Source organism: Carlito syrichta, unplaced genomic scaffold (assembly GCF_000164805.1).
Source record: "Carlito syrichta isolate Samal-C Ts95f unplaced genomic scaffold, Tarsius_syrichta-2.0.1 Scaffold311780, whole genome shotgun sequence".
Taxonomy (NCBI): domain Eukaryota; kingdom Metazoa; phylum Chordata; class Mammalia; order Primates; family Tarsiidae; genus Carlito; species Carlito syrichta.
The window spans coordinates 748,526-768,278 of record NW_007255876.1 but is presented as its reverse complement, the minus strand read 5'-3'; the positions used below and the strand labels follow the sequence as shown (position 1 = coordinate 768,278).

General features: G+C 46.7%; 1 protein-coding gene across 1 annotated transcript in view; it reads left to right on the top strand.

Annotated features, from left to right (window-relative positions):
- PPEF2 (protein phosphatase with EF-hand domain 2) overlaps nucleotides 1-19,753 on the top strand; it is a 39,232-nt gene that overhangs the window by 8,487 nt on the left and 10,992 nt on the right. The window contains exons 2-11 of the mRNA XM_008069063.1: nucleotides 1,423-1,550; nucleotides 1,696-1,753; nucleotides 2,729-2,904; nucleotides 5,076-5,190; nucleotides 8,241-8,287; nucleotides 10,730-10,896; nucleotides 11,635-11,671; nucleotides 11,764-11,913; nucleotides 18,826-19,164; nucleotides 19,213-19,278. Of these exons, the coding sequence (XP_008067254.1) occupies nucleotides 1,423-1,550; nucleotides 1,696-1,753; nucleotides 2,729-2,904; nucleotides 5,076-5,190; nucleotides 8,241-8,287; nucleotides 10,730-10,896; nucleotides 11,635-11,671; nucleotides 11,764-11,913; nucleotides 18,826-19,164; nucleotides 19,213-19,278 (1,283 nt within the window). The remainder of the gene's footprint in view (nucleotides 1-1,422; nucleotides 1,551-1,695; nucleotides 1,754-2,728; nucleotides 2,905-5,075; nucleotides 5,191-8,240; nucleotides 8,288-10,729; nucleotides 10,897-11,634; nucleotides 11,672-11,763; nucleotides 11,914-18,825; nucleotides 19,165-19,212; nucleotides 19,279-19,753) is intronic.

The following is a 19,753-nucleotide window of genomic DNA, read 5'->3' as shown; positions in this document are numbered from 1 at the left end:
CCAGTCTGGGCGACAGAGTGAGACTCCAACTCAAAAAAAAAAAAAAAGAAAGAAAGAAACCTTGACTCAAAACAAAACAAAAACAAAAAACCCTTCAGATTTCCTGGTGGGTCCCACCTACCGAGATTCTGACACTGCAGTCGCAAGGGTGAGGTCCAGCCTCCTGTGTGTTTACCGAGAGTTCCTAAGGAATCGGTAGCCCCGACCCTGGGCATCCGTCCACTCTCTGGACGTGGTTTTACAGAATCCAGCAGTAGGCTTCAACCTTGTCACTTGTTGTTTAGTGAATGCCTTTGGGAAAAAGGCTTATAGGATGACTTTTTTCCCTAGAAGATCAAATTTAGCTTTGTTTAAACTTCTCCTGGCTTCTCTTTTCCCACTTTGCCATCATCTTTCCTCCTAGGGAAGCCAGCAAGAATACTATGAGCTCTCTAATGCAAGCTAAATATATTAAATCAATCTGTCTCCTGTTTACGAGACTGACCTGAGGCAACCTGCGGGGTTTCCTTTGTAATCCAGCTTTATCCACAAATAGTCCATTCATCACATCCAGGCCCTGGAGCTTAAGGAGAGTCTAGTTACTTATGTGGACAGCTGTCCCTTCTCTGGCAACAACACCTAACTGACCGCAGGTCCTAGATCTCATCTGAAGTACTAACCCTACACGCCTCACCTGCTCTGTGCAGTCCCTCAGCACAGGTCCTAGCAAAAAAAGAGAGGAGTCTGGGAGACAGCATGGATGTCTAGTATTGGGGATGCTTAAAACCTGCAGGGATGTCACAGAACTGGGGATGATAAGCATAGGTCCTGGGAAACACGTCCCACCCTGACACCCCACGGTGCACTAACTTGAGTATTTGTTTATTGTTAGTTTCCTCCAATCTTCACCTGGTCCAGCCTCTTTTCCAGATGAGGATAGTGAGTCCCAAGGTGGCTTGCCTGAAGCAACATAGCTTGCCAAGCCAGTTCTAGTTCTTGCACCCAGATCTCCTGGCACCCAGTGGATTACCACAGTATCAGATTATCCTCCCCTACTTCTCACCCAACTTCGTCCAACTCATCAAGGACATTGCATACTTGTACTCACTCTAGCTTGCATCTCCTTCTCAGAATCCCGGCAGTCCAGACTTTTCACCACCACACTCAGTAATGTCTTCATCATTAAGTGGGAATTCCTTAAGCCTTCAGTGAGATTAGTATAACCGTCAGGCAAGAATGAAGGAGGGATGGGATGGGACTGGAGAGAGGCTCTGCGGCCAGCAGGAAGGCAACCACTTCCTAGGGGCTCAATGGATGGGACTTCCCACCATCTTGTCCTCACCTAGGCAGTGGGAGAGGGCCAGAGTGCCCTCCTCTGCACCCCCACACCCTGGCCTGGGGATCTCAGCTCACAGGCTGCTTCTCCATCTGTGTCACACACAGCCTTCAAGGCAGCGGCCCTGATTCAGAGATGGTACCGGCGCCACGTGGCCCGCCTGGAGATGAGGCGACGTTGCACCTGGAGCATCTTCCAGTCCATAGAGTATGCCGGGCAGCAGGACCAGGTCAAGGTAGGTGGGCTGTGGGACAGGGCCATCCAGCTCTTCTCTCCAGTTCTGGGGCAGCAGCCCCGGGCACTTGGGAGGTAAGACCTATCGCACCTCCTGGGTTCTCTCTTCCTCCTCTCTAAACCAAGCCTCCTTGATTTTTCTGCAGCTCCACGACTTCTTCAGCTATCTCATGGATCACTTCACCCCCAGCAGCCACAATGAGAGTGAGTATAAGCTGCCATGGGGGAGGGGCAAGACACACAGGGGGTGAAACCCTGACCCGCATGGCAGCCAGGGCATGAGCGAAGGGTTGACAAATACATGGCAGGGTGGAATTTTATTCTGGGTTCTCCCAGAAACACACCTGGAGAAAAGGGTTGAGTGAAAGGAGTTTGCTTATTTATTGAGACATGGCCTCACTCTGTCGCCCAGGCTGGAGTGCAGGGGATCATAGCTCACTGTAATCTCCAACTCCTAGGCTCAAGTGAGCCTCTTGCCTCAGCCTCCCAAGTAGCTGGGATTACAGGTGTGTGCAGCCATGCTCAGCTCGGTTTTTATTTTTATTTTTATTTTTATAGAGATGGGATCTTACTTTATTGCCCAGGCTAGTCTCCAACTCCTGGCCTCAAAGGATCCTCCTGCCTTGGCCTCCTGAGTTTATTTGTTAAGTGCAGGAAACACTGGGGCTCGGTGGGAGTGAGGAAAGAGATTCAGGAAAGAGAAAGCAGTCAATACAGGAGCAACTCGGTGGCCTGGGAAACAGGACAAAACACAAGCCTCAGATCTACCCCATCACAGGCAGAGGGAACTGAAACTTTCTGCGTCAAATCTGGGGAGTGATGGTTGAAAGTAGCTGAGAGGGAGGGATGGAGGGTGGTTAACTCCCAGCATCCCCGCCCTCGTGGGCCGAGAGCAGCTGCGCATTGCTGGGGGTGCTGCCAGTTGCCTCAGGCTCTGAGCAGCGTGCCCGCAGATGCCATGGGCTGTTTCTCCACCTCAGGTTTCCCAGTCCTTCGGCTTATGAGCCTAGGCCCTGCGTTTCTGTACACCATTTCCTCCCCAGACACCCTGGTCTGTTGCCACTTTCCTGACCCCTATGCTGGCCAGGTCCTGCTTCCATAAGTCCAGGGCAAGACTATCCTGGGGAGCCCGCAAACAGCGTGTCTGGTCATAAGCCGGCCTCCTTTCTCTCGGACTAGGGGACTTCCTGAACCGCATGTTCATAGAGGAGAGCTTCTCCCAGGACTCTGAGATGGAGAGAGACAGTGGCTACGAGTCCATAGAGGTCCCAGACAGCTACACGGGGCCACGCCTCTCCTTCCCCCTGCTTCCTGACCACGCCACTGCCCTGGTGGAAGCCTTCAGGCTGAAGCGAGTAAGCTCACCTGGGAACCTGGTCACCACCCACTCCACATACTGTGTCAAGGGGGACATGGAAAGAATGGCCCCAAATATAGGGTGCTTACACATGTGTCCACTAGAGATTCCATGCTCCCTTTGCTGAGCCAGGACTTGTGGTCCACCGGTCAGTTCTTTTTTTTTTTTTTTGAGTTGGAGTCTCACTGTCGCTCAGGCTGCAGTGAAGTAGCACACTCACAGCCACCACAGCCTTGACGTGCTGGGTTCAGGTGAACCTTCCACCTCAGCCTTCCAAGTACCTGGAGCTACAGGTGTGTGCCACCACACCTGGCTAATTTTTTGATTTATTATAGAGACAAGGTCTTGCCAAGTTTCTCAGGCTGGTCTCGAACCCCTGGACTCAGGCAACCCTGTTGCCTCTGCCTCCCAAAGTGCTGGGATTACAAGTGTGAGCCACCTCACTTGGCCTACCCGGCCAGTTCTTATGACTGAAAGCCTCTCTTCCCAATCACATCTTTTCTCTAACTATCAGGCACTGCTTTGTGCCCCACACTGTTCTGGGCACTGGGAATACAACAGTAAACAAAACGATACACATCCTTGCCCTTGTGGGGCTGACATTCTAGTGAGGAGACAGACAATAAGAAATAAATAACAATAAATAAGTCAGTTGTGTAGCGTATTAGAAGGTGATCAGAACAGCAGGAAAGAATAACCTAAGTTATGGGCGGGACAAAGGGTGATTCTGCAGAGTTCTCCAGGAAGGTGACTTCTGAGCAGAGGTCCAAGGCAGTGAGGGCTGCGCCTTGGGGGGTATCCAGGGGAAGAGCTAGGCAGAGGAGGGACAAATGCAAGGTCCCAAGGCGGGAGCTGGCCTGGACTGTTCAAGGGCTGACTTCAGGAACGCCACTGTGGCTGGAAGGCAGGGGAGGAGTAGAAAAGGTGGGGAGTGGACTTTTATCCTTTTTTTGAGTCAGGGTCTCACTCTATCACCCAGGCTGGAGTGCAGTGGCACGATCACTGCTCACCACAGCCTTGACCTTCTGGGTTCAGGTGATCTTCCGCCTCAGCCTCCTAAGTAGCTGAGCTTATAGGCATGAGCCACCACACTGGCTAATATTTCTATTTTTTGTAGAGACAGGTCCTTACCATGTTGCCCAGACTGGTCTCAAACACCCGGACTCAAGCAGTTCTTCCGCCTCAGCCTCCCAAATTGTTGAGACTATAAGCATAAGCCACCACGCCTGGCTACTTTTATTTTTCTTAAAGAGATGGGGAAACATTGGACATCAAGCACAAGAATGATATACTCTGACTTGCTTTATAAAATAATCATTGCTGTGTTAAAAATAGAGTGTAGGGCCGGGTGCAGTGGCTCACGCCTGTAATCCCAGCACTTTGGGAATTGGAGGTGAGAGGACGGCCTGAGCCCAGGGATTCGAGATTAACCTGAGCAACTTGGCAAGAACTCATCTCTACAATAAATCAGAAAATTAGCCAGGCATGGTGGCGTGTCTGTCGTTCCAGCTACTTGGAAAGCTGAGGCAGAAGATCGCCTGAGCCCAGCAGTTCAAGGCTGCGGTGGCCGTGAGCGTGCCACTGCACTCCACCCTGGGTGATAGGGTAAGACTCCTGCTCAAAAAAACAAAAAATAGAGTGTAGAGGACAAGAACTGAAGAAGGCAGACCAGCCAGCAGACTACTCAGTCGTCCAGGCAAAAGTTGATAGCGGCCTGAAACCCTGGTAGCAAAGGCAGAACTGGTGAGAAGTGGTCGGATTCCGTCATGAAGTCATAATCCAATCCTTCCCCTCTTCCACATGACTGTAACTCGCCACAGGAGGGAACTGGGATGAGTGTGCCAAGATCTCATCAGCATTCTTACACTTCCTCATATTTCAATGAGACAGTCACGTGGTCCTCCCAAGCAAGGCATGGAAGGGCTTTGTAGAGCAGAAAGAAAAGAGGAAAATGGTTTGATAGCTGCAGGAGGGAAAATGGAGATGATGAAAGCAGAAAGAGGGCAGGAGATGGGTGGAAAAGACAGCATCCATGCAGAGCTGCAGGAGGCGCTTCCTGAGGCTCCGTTGGGGTTTCTGCGACTGGGGTCCCTCAGCAGCACAGGGCGGGCTACCTTCCACCGGCATGTGGGTGCCTCTTTGCTGCCTCTCTCCTCTTCCTCCCAGTAGCAGCTCCATGCATGCTACGTCTTGAACCTTTTGTATGAAGCCAAGAAACACCTGGTTCAGCTGCCAAACATCAACCGGATCTCAACCTGCTACAGCGAGGAGATCACAGTGTGTGGTAAGAGCTGGTCAGAAACTGCTTTCCATGCCAGACACAAGCAAGAATGTGCTGCCATTGGGGACAGGGGTAGTGGGGGGGCTGGGGCTGCCAGCGGGCAGCGTTGACAGACCAGGCTCCACCCCTCCAAAGTGCCCGTGTAAGTATCTGCTCCAACTGCTTGAAGGCAATGCAGTCAAGGGGCCCAAGTTGCTGAGAACCCAGTCCCCGCTTGATGTTCCCAAGCAGTTCAAACAGAGCCAAACTCCCGGTCTCCATTCAGAGCAAAATCCCTGCCAACAAGCAGCCCCTCCTTGTTAGAACACTGGTCATTGATTGGCACTTGAGCATGTCCCAGTGAGGAGGGAATTGTTTCTTCTATCATATGCATTCCTCTCTTGGAGGGAAGTCCTGCTAATGGCAATCTTCCCCATCTGCTTTTGTTTCCAGTGATTTTGTTGTTGTTGTTGTTGTTGTTTTAAGTTTTCAAAGTTTATTTAGAAAGTAAATGAAGTCATTGCTTTGCTAAACTCTGGTCTGGACACATAGCTCTTTGAGCTATGGTCACCATGTTTCCTAGCTTTGGCCCCTCCCCTACCTTGGAGAGATGAATTTCCTCTCTCTCTCTCTCTCTCTCTTCCCTAATTTACTTTCTAACTAAAGTATATTTTCCAATCTAAAAAAAAAAAGGAAAGTAAATGAGAGAGAGAGAGAGAGAGAGGAGTCACCTCTCCAAGGTAGGGGAGGGGACCAAAGCTCAGAAAACATGGTGGCCATAGCTCAAAGAACACATGACCTGACCAATGCTTAACAAAACAATGACCTCCAGTGATGTTTAACATCCAGTGCAGACTGACGCCTCACACCTCAGTCTAGCAGAAGGAGACTATAGCATGCCAGAGGTTTCATGATAGGCAGGCCCATGCAAACCTATCCCTAAAATCCGAGGAGTCTGAGAGGCCAAAGAAAGAGGTTGACGCATCCAGTTTATGAGAAAGAAACATTTATTTATTCATTTATTTATTTTTGAGTCAGTATCACTCTGTCACCGGCTGGAGTACGGTGGTATGCTCACGGCCACCACAGCCTTGACCTGCTGGGCTCAGGTGATCCATCCCCCTCAGCCCTCCAAGTAGCTGGAAGCACAGGTATGTGCCACCACATCTGGCTAATTTTTTTGATTTGTTATAGAGACAAGGTCTCACCGACTTGCCCAGACTGGTCTTGAACCTCTGGAGTCAGACAATTCTCTTGCCTCCACCTCCCAAAGTGCTGGGATTATAGGTGTGAGCCACCATGCCTGGCCAGAAAGAAGTTTCTTTTTTTTTTTTGAGTTGGGGTCTCACTCTGTCACCCAGACTGGAGTGCAGTGGCTGCTCCCGGCCACTGCAGCCTCGTCCTGCTGGGCCCCGGCGATCCTTTCGCCTCCGCCTTCCGAGTAGCTGGAACTACAGGCGTGCGCTACCACACCCGGCTCATTTTTGATTTATTGTAGAGATGAGGTCTCGCCAAGTTGCCCAGGTGGGTCTCGAACCCGCGGGCTCAGGCAATCCACTCACCTCAGCCTACCAAATGCGCGGGATTACAGGCTGAGCCACCAAGCCCAGCTCAGAAAGAAGTATTTAATAGGGACTTACAAACAGAAGCCATGGCTGTGTCTTGAGTGTCATCAAGACCAGATGATGGATCCTTACGCCATGGCCTCTCAAACCCAGGGCTCAGACGCCACAGGGACGGAATGTGTAGGACAATTGTAGGAAAAGGCAAGGATGTTCCGTGAATCTGTCTAAGGACAGATTTTACAGTTAAGGTTGTTTTGATCTAAAAACAGGACTTCAGGTCAGTACATGCTCTTACACAAGGAACAACAACAGTTGATAAGATAGAAATCTTAGGGGCTTTCTCAGAGCTGGGATTAATCAGAAGTCAGCACCGTGGAGTAACATCAAGATGGAGTTAGCCTCCACACCAGGATTGTAAACCGACACTGCTAGGGCCCTCTGCAGGCTACAGATAAATCTTAGGTGTCCTGCAATGTACTTGAACTTTTTAAATTGGCGTTCTAGGCCAGGCACGGTGGCTCACGCCTGCCATCCCAGCACTTTGGGAGGCGGAGGCAGGAGGATTGCCTGAGTTCAGGGCTTTGAGACCAGCCTGGGTAACTTGGCGAGAACTTGTCCTACAATAAATCAAAAATTTAGCCGGGATTGGTGGTGAACACCTATAATTCTAGCACTTGGACGACTGAGGCGGAAGGATTGCCTGAGCCCAGCAGGCTGAGGTGCACTGCACTCCAGCCTGGGTGGCAGAGTGAGATTCCCACTCAAAAATAAAATAAAATAGACGTTCCACCGTTTAAAAATTGAAGAATTTCATATTAAAGTCTACATTGTTCTCTCGAAAAATCTTCTAACATTGGCCTGTATGTAAATAGCCGCTTCCTACCTTAGCTTCTCTCCAGTTGAAGAGATGGCAACATGTCTCCAGTTCTCATCTGGGTTTGTAAGCTTGCATTATTCTACCCCATCTTTGCTTTGGTAAAAAATATAAGCCATTTTCTCCTTATGAAAATCATGCAGAAAAAATTGTGCTTTCTGATTTCAATATTAACCATCACTGCAACAGGAGAAATTGATATTTATCCCTGCCAGGCTCAGTGGCTCATGCCTGTAATCCCAGCACTTTGGGAGGCTGAGACGAGAGGATTGGCTGAGACCCCAGGTTTGAGGCAACATGGCGAGACCTCGTCTCTACACTAAATCAAGAAAAAGTAGCCAGGTGTGGGGGTGCATGCCTGTAGTTCCATTTACTTGGAAGGCTGAGGCAGAAAGGATCACCTGAACCCAGCAGATCGAGACTGTGATGGCCATGAGTGTGCCACTGCACTCCACCCCGGGTAACAGTGAGACTCTGACTCAAAAAAAAAAAAAAAATTTTACATGAGGAAAGACTAGGTACAGTAGTTTCCTAACTTTGTCAGATTTTTTTCTAGGTATTCTCCTTTTTATTGTAAAAATTAGAAACAACAGTAAAAACCACTGGGAACTGATATGCTTTTCTGTCTTTGTTAGGAGATTTACATGGCCAGTTGGATGACCTAATATTTATATTTTATAAGGTAAGAATGTTCACATTAAGTTCCTTTCTTCTTCTGAGGCTTAATTTAGAAGTTCAAATACAGTACCTATTAAATGCTTAAATATTGCTTGGCTTTTTAAAGTGTTATTTTTCGTAATATGCTACTCTGACACAAATATGTAATATAAAATTCAGCACTGCATTATATCCTGGTATATTTTTGTAAATATACCTCAACAAATACAAAATATTAGGTCAATATAAATGCTCAACAAATATAAAATATTAGGTTAATACATAGAAGGAATAATTAATTAGCAGTTGATTTTTTCTAAATAAAGAAAGTTGATTACAAAGCAACCAAAAGCAATTTTTATATCGATTTTTAGTTATAACATGTAGGACGTATAACAAAGCAGATAAATATAATACCTGTCGCCCATGCTAGACTGCAGTGGCATGATCAGAGCTTACTGCAGCCTAGACCTCCTGGGCTCTGGTGATCCTTCTGCCTCAACCTCCCAAGTAGCTGGGACAACAGGCACACGATACCACATCCAGCTAAGTTTTTTTTTACTTATTGTAGAAATGAGGTCTCACTATGCTGCCCAGGATAGTCTCGAACTTGCTGCCTCATTTGGTTCTGTGCTGGGGTTACAAGCGTGATCACCATTCCCAGCCAATAATTTTAATGGATATTACTGTATATACATACTACACTTCTCTCTTCTTTTTTTTTTTTGAGTTGGAGTCTCACTCTGTCACCCAGACTGGAGTGCAGTGGCATGCTCCTGGCCACTGCAGCCTCGCCCTGCTGGGCTCCAGCAATCCTTCTGCCTCAGCTTTCCAAGTAGCCGGAGCTACAGGCGTGCACTACCATGCCCGGCTAATTTTTGATTTATTGTAATGATAAGGCCTTGCCAAGTTGCCCAGGTGGGTCTCGAACCCGCAGGCTTAGGTAATCCACTTGCCTCAGCCTTCCAAATTGCTGGGATTACAGGCTGAGTCACCTAGCCCGGCCCATACTACACTTCTTGAAGCATTTCCCCATGCGTTATCTTGTTGAGTCCTGAGGAACCTATGGCAGTGATTATTATTAAACATATTAATTCAATTATTTAATACATCATGCAATAGTTATAATGTGTGTTATATACAGGGGATGCAAAAAAACGTATACACATTTTAAGTATGACATTCACTCTAAAGATGGTGTTCATCAAATGAATGCTAGGGTCACCATGAGACAGGCAGGACAGTTAAAGCAAATGGCGGGTTAGGCTCGATGGTTCAGCCAGTAATCCCAGCACTTTGGGAGGCTGAGGCGAGTGGATTGCCTGAGCTCGCGGGTTCAAGACCAGCCCGGGCAACTTGGCAAGACCTCGTCTCTACAGTAAATCAAAAATTAGCCGGGCATGGTAGCGCGAGCCTATAGTTCTGGCTACTTGGAAGGCTGAAGTGGAAGGATCACCTGAGCCCAGTAGGCCATGGCTGTGGTGGCCATGAACATGCCACTGCACTCCAGCCTGGGCAACAGAGTGAGACTCCAACTCAAAAAAAAAAAAAAAGCAAGAAAATGGCAGAGGCACAGTTGAGCAAACATCCTACTACACATTGCTACCATAGTTCAATTCAACTTCAAAAAGTAATACCTAGATAACATCTCTTAAAATGTGTATACAGGCCAAGCGCTGTGGCTCATGCCTATAATCCCAGCACTTTGGGAGGCCAAGGTGAGAGGATTGCCTGAGCCCAGGGTTTCAAGACTAGCCTGGGCAACTTGGTAAGACCTCATCTCTACAATAAATCAAAAAAATTAGCTGGGCATGGTGGCACATGCCTGTAATTCCAGTTACTTGGAAAGCTGAGGCAGAAGAATCATCTGAGCCCAGCAGGTCAAGGCTGCAGTGGCCATGAGTGTGCCACTGTACTCCAACCTGGGAGACAGAGTGAGACTCCAACTCAAAAAAAAAATGAGTATACATTTTTTGGCATCCCCTATATTATGTTATATTAATATGTGGTATATATTAAGTGTGTTAAATGTTAAAGATAGTGCAGCCTTTGGATCACAAATTTAACTCCCTTTGTCCCACACCACACGGCTATACTCACTCTGGCTTGGAATAAAGCATGTATTTTGACAAGCGTCTCATAACCTCAGCCTGATTGGAAAGGAAAAATAAGATCAATAGGCCTGGAATTCCAGCACTTTGGAAGGCTGAGGTGAGATGATTGATTGCTTGAGGCCAGAAGTTCAAGAGCAGCCTGGGCAACACAGTGAGACCCCATTTCTATTTAATTAATTAATTAAGAGCAATAGAAGATATTTCCATCTTTGACTGACATTTCATGTGTGGAGGAAACCCAGGAAGCCCAGAATTGGTGTTATTTCTGATGTGACTGTCCAGTGCTCATTGGTTGTAACCTGATTGCTTTCTTCCTCCTTCCACTGACTCTGGCCTGCCTTCTCATTGGGAAGAATGGCCTCCCATCACCAAAGCGGCCGTACGTGTTCAACGGCGACTTTGTGGACCGAGGCAAAGATTCCATAGAGATCCTGATGATCCTTTTTGCCTTCATGCTGGTTTACCCAAAAGAGTTCCATCTTAACCGAGGAAACCACGAGGACCACATGGTGAACTTACGGTACACGCCAAAGCACGCTTGGGTATTGCATGTTTGTCTGTTGCGATTGTAAAAGGTTGTTTTGCCAGACCTTCTTGTTTGTTAGATACCTTTAAAAGTACTTTTCCAATTTTTTAAAAAAGGAGAATACACACTAGATAACATTTTTAAAGGTTTTAAAATATTTATGCATATCTTACTATTCCAATAAAACCATTACATTCTTTTCACATACCCATCTTCTTTGCCATACAAACAATAAGCGTTCATGATCAGCAAAAGGAAGAAAGCTAAACTATCCCATAATTTTTCTAACCAGAGATAATGTTATAATTATACACATTTCGGTGATCATTCCTCAGTCTCTTTTCTATAAATTTAAATGCATGTATCTAGAATATGCTTTTTTTTTTTTTTTAAGTTGGGGTGTCACTCTGTGACCCAGGCTGGAATGCAGTGGCAAAAATCACAGTTCACCGCAGCCTCAATCTCCTGGGCTCCGGTGATCCTTCTGCCTCAACCTCTCAAGTAGCTGGAACTGCAGATGTGTGCCACCATGCCTGGTTAATTTTTGAAGTTTTGTAGAGACGAGGTCTCACTTTGTTGCTCAGCCTGGTCATGAACTCCTGGGCTCCAGCGATCCTCCTGCCTTGGTCTCCCAAAGTGCTGGGATTAGAATAGGCATTTTTATAAAAATGTGTCATGCCCTAACTATTGCCACTATATTTACTTTATATCTGTTTTTGCTTCTAAATCTAGATATGGCTTCACCAAGGAAGTAATGAATAAATATAAGGTGCGCTGCCTTTAAAAGAAAAAGTTTCTTGTAGTTCAGAGAAGTTGAGTGAATTATCTGATAATCAACATTTTGTTAATATCATTTTTCAGATACATGGCAAGAAAATACTAAGAACCCTGCAAGATGTTTTTCGTTGGCTTCCGCTGGCCACTCTGGTAGATGAGAAAGTTCTAATTCTTCATGGAGGGGTGTCAGACATGACCGACCTCAAGCTTTTGGACAAACTAGACAGACACAAGGTACTGACTAAAGAAATAATACACATTTCACCATAATGCCATTTCACTGCTAGCATAAAATGAATGTCATCTTGTATACTGACTCCAGTTGACTGATAATTGTTGTTGAGTCCACAGCTGGGCTCAGGGTCAAGTGTACTGTAATCAGTAATGTCAACTATGGACATGCTATGGGCAGTGGCAGCCAGTGCCATGCATTTGCCATTTCTGATCTGGATAATTCTTCTCTTTTGAGTCAGAATCTCACTGTCACCCAGGCTGCAGTGCAGTGACACGCTCACGGCCACCATCACAGCCTCCATCTGTTGGGCTCAGGTGATCCTTCCACCTTAGCCTTCCAAGTAGCTGGAACTATAGGCATGTGCCACCATGTCTATAATTTTTTAATTATACAATAATTTTTAAATTTATCATAGAGACAAGGTCTCACCAAGTTGCCCAGGCTGGTCCTGGACCCCGGGCTCAGGCAATCCTCTCACCTCTCCCTTCCAAAGTGCTGGGGTTACAGGTCAGAGCCACCACGCCCAGCTGATCTAGATAATTCTAATAACTACATCTCAATCACTGTCATCTGAAGAGCCTCCATTTCCCAAATAATGTATAGCATCTTCAATTAAAGTCAACAAATTTGTATTTGGTGCCTACTACTACACTCAAGGAGAGAGCTATTGGCAGAGACAAAGATGAAGATCGATTTCAGTTAAACTCAACACGTTTTGAGTGCTCACTTTGTGCAAAGGAAATGTTAAAGGAGATACTAACGTGAACCAGAGACAATGCCTGCCCTACAGGAACTTACAATAACCAGTGTGTGTTGGGGTGGGGGTGGGAGAGTGTGAGACAGAATGTATTATATCCCAATAACAATAAGTTTCTTTCTTTCATCTTTTTATTTTTTAGAGACAGAGTCTCACTCTGTTGCCCAGGCTGGAGTATAGTGATGCGATCATAGCTCACTGCAGCCTTGAATTCCTGAGCTCAAGTAATCCTCCTATCTCAACTTCCCAAGTAGCTGGGACTACAGGCACATGTCACCATGCCTGGTTAATTATTTTATTTGTTATGGAAGCGAGGTTTCACTATGTTGCTCAGGCTGATCTTGAACTCCTGGTCTCAAGCAATCCTCCTGCCTAGGCCTCCCAAAGTGCTGGGATTATCAGCATGAGCCACCACACCCAGTCCCAATAACAGTATGTTTTCCATTTTATTTTGGAAATGACAAGTCTAGAAGGCAAAATTTCTGTTTTCTTTTAATAACAGAGTCTTACACTGGAGGGGTACCTTACAGTTCCTAAACTCCAGCTGCTCATTCCCCTGTTACAACATTCTTAACATTTTCCTTTGAGGTTTCAAAGACAAGGAACTCATCACCACACAAGCCAGTCTACATAAATTTTGGGCTGCTTGAATGTATGTGAAAGTCTATGGATATGTGACATAGCTTGGCTTTAGAGTCACACAGACGTGAATTGAGTCTTGGAAGTGGCAGTTATTCGCTGAAATGAAATGGCAATTTTGTTTTACCAAGTTGTCCAGAGACCCAGGCTTCCCCAGTCTTTCCTGCATCTCTAGGGTGTCATCCCCATGCCTTCACCTGCATCACCCAGGATAGCTTGCTACCACATTAGTGTTCCAAGCAATAGGAGAGAGGAAGGAAGGGAAGAAGAGTGTGCCTGCCCTTTAAGACACACCTTCCCTCACTCCAGGGGTCAGAATGTGATCACAAGGCCACCCCTCACTGGAAGGGAGGCTAGAGAGTGCAGTCTTTTCTCAGGGTGGCCATATTCCCGGCAAAAGAAATGGGAGTTTCCATTCCTATGAGAGAACTGAGACACCAATTTAAGAATAGTGATATTCAAAGATAACCAAGTGTGGAAGTATTTCCTTTTTTTTTTCCTGAGTGGGTATGGTGAGTGATTAACTCATGACCTATGAAGTCAAATAGAAATGAAGTCAGAGTCTCACTCTGTCACCCAGGCTGGAGTGCAGTAGGATGACCATGACCACCGCAGCCTCCACATGCTGGGCTCAGGCAATCCTTCCGCGTCAGCCTTTCAAGTAGCTGGAACCACAGGCGGACGCCACCACAACCACCTAATTTTCTTAGATATATTGTAGAAATGAGGTCTTGCTATGTTGCCCAGACTGGTCTCGAACCCATGGGTTCAGGCAATCCTCTCGCCTCATCTTCCCAAAGTGCTGGGATGACAGGTATAAGCCACCACGCCTGGCTCCATAGTCTTTACTTCAGATTTTTACCTGCCCATGTAAGAATCAGTGGTTCTATTATTAAGGAGGAAGGATAGACAAACATTATAGTGGCAACACTTTCACGTGGTTTGTTTCTTTGGCTCCCTACATTTCAATACATGCTCTTCTTCCCACCCATACAAGCACATCCATTCCTCCCCAGGGAAGACCACATTCAGGCTCATTCAGCAGTTACATCCAGCTCAGAGTCCAAGGTTTCTAGATATAGGTGCTATTAGGTAAGCATATGATTCCTTGTGGTTTGGAATAAAAGACACACTATGTGTCCCTGTACACTGAAATTCAATGTTGGAAGAGGGAAAAAAAAAATGGCTCCTTGGCAGAGGCAGAGGAGGGCAGGCCTGCAACATCCCATGGCTCCATCCAAAAATCCTTGTTACGAAATCCCCTCTCCACTTCTCTGCAATCTCAACCCTTTCAAGAGAGCGAGGGCACAAGGGACCATCAGCCTATTCTCGGCATTTCCTTTGCCAAGTATGTTTGTTGTCTGGCACCTTGTGTTTTTGCTTTTGGCTTTTTGACTTCCACATCTACGATATCCTGTTTCTCAGAAACTTTCAATTTGAGTATTCCACTCAGCTGCCTCTGGGTCTGGAGGCAGAAATGGTAAGTAACAGCAGAGCAGATTGTCTCATGGAAAGAATCATATGTGACTACTGAAAAACAGAAGTGGGAACTTTGGGAAAGAGTGCTGAAGAGCTGTTGTGGCTTAGCAAAAAGCTTGCATCCCAATGTGTGGTTTACAAAGATCTGGAGAGAGGACGATGTGGCAAATCGTCCCTGCCAGTGGCCACTATGGGAGAGGAGTACAAAGAATGGACTTTAAAGCCAGACTAGCTGGGGTCAGCCCTGGAAGAGTCTTAGTGACTTTGTGTTTCAGTTTTCTTTTGTTTTGTTTTGTTTTGTTTTGAGTTGGAATCTTGCAATGTTGCCCAGGTTGGAGTGCAGTGGCACTCTCACAACCACCACAACCTCAACCTTCTGGGCTCAGGCGATCCTTCTACCTCAGCCTTCCAAGTAGCTGGAACCACAGGCGCACCAAGTTGCCCAGGCTGGTCTCAAACTCCTGAACTCAGGCAATCCTCTCGCCTCCACTTCCCAAAGTGCTGAGATGACAGGTGTGAGTCACTGCCCCCAGCCTCTCAGTTTTATCTGTACTATCAGTGATGATGCTATCTTAAGTGGTTGGTCTGAAGGGTAATCAATTAATTTAGGTAAAGTGCCCAGAATAGTACCTATTTAGAAAAGACTCAATACCTATTAACACTACTAATCTCCTTAAGAATCAAAGTTGAGGCCTGGCTTGGTGGCTCAACCTGTAATCCCAGCACTTTGGGAGGCCAAGGCAAGTGAATTGCCTGAACCTGTGGGGTTGAGACCAGCCCAGGCAACTTGGTGAGACCTCGTCTCTACAATAAATCAAAAATTAGCCAGATATAGGTAGCACGTGCCTGTAGTTCCGGCTACTTGGAAGGCTGAGGTGGGAGGATCGCCAGAGCCAGCAGGTTGAGGTGGCCGTGAGTCTGTCACTGCACTCCAGCCTGGGCAACAAGGTGAGACTCCAACTCAAAAAAAAAAAAAAAGAAAGAATCAAAGTCAGGGACGCTTCTTGGAGCAGATAATAACACCCTTAAGATAAAATTAGCTGAGAGTCGAAAGGGGTGGGCCTGGAGGACTAGCCCTCACCACGTGGCCGTGAGGAGAGGGAAGCAGTTATGAGCTGGCTCATGTTCTGTGGCCTTTCACTGCCTGTGCTTAAGACTGGACGCTGCCTGGAGAGTGATTAGCATGTGTCCGATGTTGGAGAATAGTTTCTGTTCTCATCTATTCAGTCTGGACTCACCTTCTAACATAGTTCAGTTCTACCAACTCTCTCTGGGGGTTCTGCTCCTTCCCAAGCCGGTCCACACTGGCACATGGCTTTCTTGTATCACAGCCCTTAGATCTCTGCAGAAAGTTCTCATTCTTGAATGATGTGCTCACACGAGGTTCCCTTTGTGAGCTAGACCATTATCAGGGTCTCCCCCAGTCTTCACTGCAGCACCCAGGCAAGCCAGAATGGCTGCGCTCTCATTTGGCTCAAGGCCACAGTCTGCTCTGGGGCCTGACCCCCCTCTCCTGTGACCAGAATTCATCCTACTTGGTTCTTCCACATTCCAGACCCGGTCCCAGCACCGTGATGACTGTGAATCAGTGGGAGGGATTACACTCAGTTCCTTGTGGCAAGAGAGTGTCTTACTGACTAGGTCCAAGAGGATCCACCCCCCCTACAACCCCAGTAAAATAATGGGTGCTATAGCAGTTGTTTGTTTTTTTTTTTTACTGTTTATTTTAAAGATGTAGGGTACAATTCAGGATTAGGTCCATAAGTGGTCATCCTACAGATGAAGTTTGGGCCTCTCATTAAGTCTCACTTCACTTACTTTGGGATCAGGTAGCCTTATTGATGTTATCTCCACCCCACCCCGACCCGCAGTGTCCCACTACTGCTAATCCCTTTCTTATATTATTATGGTAAATATTTATAGTTCACTTATGAGTGAGAACATGTGGTACTCTGTTCTTCGTTTCTGTGATAGATCACTGAGTATGACAGACTCTAGATCCATTCAAATTGCTGTGAAGTTCACACACAATTTTGTCCTTCTTTATGGCTGTGCAGTATTCCATCATGTATATGTACCACTTTTTAAAAAAAATCTCGTCCACTTTAGATGGGCAGCACGGTTGGTTCCATGTTTTTTCTTTTGTGAATAGTACTGCAATAAATAAGCGTGTGGAGATCTCTTTTTCACAGAGTGATTTGAGTTCCTCTGGGTATATTCCCAGAAGGGGGATTGTGGGGTCGTATGGAAGGTCGATTTTTAGATCTTTTAGAAATCGCCCCACGGTTTTCCACAGAGGCTGTACTAGTTTACACTCCCACCAACAGTGTAGAAGTGTTTCCTTTTCCTCGCAGCCTCTCTAGCATCTGTTGCTTTTTGAGTTATTGTTGATGGCCATCCTGAGTTAGGTGGTTACTTCAGTGTGGTTTTGATTTGCATTTCTCTGGTGATTAGTGAGGCTGAGGCATTGTTTCATGTGTCTGTTGGCTGCTCATATGTCTTCTTTTGAGAATTATCTATTCATATCTTTGACTCACTTTTTAATAGGACTGTTTTTTTCCTTTCAGCACTTTTGAGTTCTTTGTAGATCCTGATGTTAGGACTTTGTCAAATATACATTTGGCAGATATTGTTTCCCATTCTGAGGGCTGTCTCCCCTCCTCTTGAAGGCTTCTTTTGCTTTGCAGAGACCTTTCAGTTGATAAGGTCCCACTTGTCTATCTTATCTCTTATGGCATGGGCTTTTGGGGTTCTGATCAGGAATTGGTTGCCTATTCCAATTGCATAAATGCCATTAAGTGCTGCCCAGCCTCTCTCTCCACCCTCCCCGCCCCCCAACCCCCTCCCCAGCTAGAGTCAAGTTTCACTGATTCTTCAACCACTTATTTCATTGCTTCCCCTTTGTTTTAGTCCCTGTGGAACAACAGGAAAATCAATAGGGGCTTGCCTTTCTGAGAGAGAGAGAGTTGCCCTTTCCCGTCTAGAACTACTAGGTTCCTAAAGAGAAATGTGACTGCATCAGTCCATTTTGCATGGCTATAAAGAAATACCTGAGGCTGGATCATTTATAAAGAAAAGAGGTTTATTTTGGCTCTCGGTTCTGCACGGCGCTGCATCTGCTGAGGTCTCAGGAGGCCACAGCCCTGGTGGAAGGTGAAGGGGGTGCAGGTGTATCACATGGAGAGAGCAGGAACCAGAGAGAGAGGAGATGCCAGGTTCTTTTGAACAAACAGCTCTAATGGTGAGAACTATTAATAATAATAGTAGTTACAATTAATAATATTATTAATTATGAAATAATTATTATATACAATTAATAATAATGATAATTCACTCACTACCACCACGGCCACACCAAGCAGGGGATCTGCTCCCATGATGCAGCCACCTCTATGAGGCCCCACCTCCAGCACTGAGGTGGGGGGGGGTCACTTTTTTTTTTTTAATCAGTCTCACTCTGTCACCCAGGCTGGAGTGCAGTGACATGCTCACAGCCACCACAGCCTCATCCTGGGCTCAGGTGATCCTTCCGCCTCAGCCTTCCAAGTAGCTGGGGCTAAAGAGTGTATGCCAACACGCCTAGCTAGTTTTTGATTTATTATAGAGATGAGGTCTCACCAAGTTGCCCGGGCTGGTCTCAAACCCCTGGGCTCAGACAGTCCTCTAGCCTCTACCTCCCAAAGTGCTGGAATTACAGGCGTGACCCACGCGCCCTGTCACGGGGGTCACATTTCAACATGAGGGTTTGAGGGGACAACCCGTCAAACGATATCAATGCCCTAGGTTAAGATGTTTCTTAAATCATCTGTGGCAAAGACCAGGTTTGAAAAGTTTACCATTTGTGGCAGATGACACCATGCGTCTCAGGTTACTCTTAGGTCTGCGCTTGTCTGTCTCGGGCCAGAGGCCAGCAGGGCACAGCCCAGAGCACGTGTGTGGACACCTGGGTGTGGGACTGCCGGGCCTGGACGTCTGTATGGTGCTGGGCAAGGACCTGGTTTCACGCCAGCCCGTCTCTCTTTCTGGACGTGTCTAGATCGTCTCCACCTTGAGATGCAAAACGAGAAAGGACAGCGACAAGCAAGCGCCGGAGCCGGAGCCGGAGCCGGAGCCAAAGCAAGCCGGCCCGACGGGCCCTGCGGAGAAGCCGGTGCCCTGGTTCCTCCCCCAGAGCCGCTCCCTGCCGTCCTCGCCCTTCCGGCTCAGCTCGGACCGGGCCCCCAAGGCCAGCCGCTCCTGCAGCATCCCCTGCAGCGGCCCCCTGGACCGCAAGGAGCTGTCCCGGCGGGTGCGGCGTTCCGTGGACCTGGAGCTCGAGCGCTGCAGGCAGCAGGCGGGCTTCCCCGCAACCCGCGAGAAGCAGGAGCCCCCGCTCGCCGTCCCGGAGACCGAGGCCGAGGCCGAGGCCGAGACCGAGGCCGAGGCCGAGGCCGAAGCCGAAGCCGACGCCGAAGCCGAAGCCGAGCCCACGCGCGGGGAGTGGAGGCAGGTGGGTGCGGCCGGCGTGCGTTCAGCGTGGCGCCGCCGGATCGAGTCCCCACGTCGGTGGACTTGCTCTTTAAGCTCTGGGGAATTAGAGCACCCCAGAGGACATTGGTATTTTCCTAATGACATATACATATATTTTTAAATATATGTATTTTTTTACTTATATATTTATATTTTAAAATATATTTATATTATCTATTTTAATATTTTAAATATATTTGTGTTGTATGTATTTTAAATATGCATATTTTATTTATATATTTCCGTATTTTAAAAATATATATTTTTGTATATATTTAAAATATACTTATATTTTAAAATATATTTTAAAATATATTTTTATGTATATATTTATATTTTGTATATTTTAAAAATACATATATTTTTAAATTATATGTTATATTCTAAAATATATTTATACTACATATATATATATATATATATATATTTTTTTTTTTTTTTTTTTTTTTTTTTTT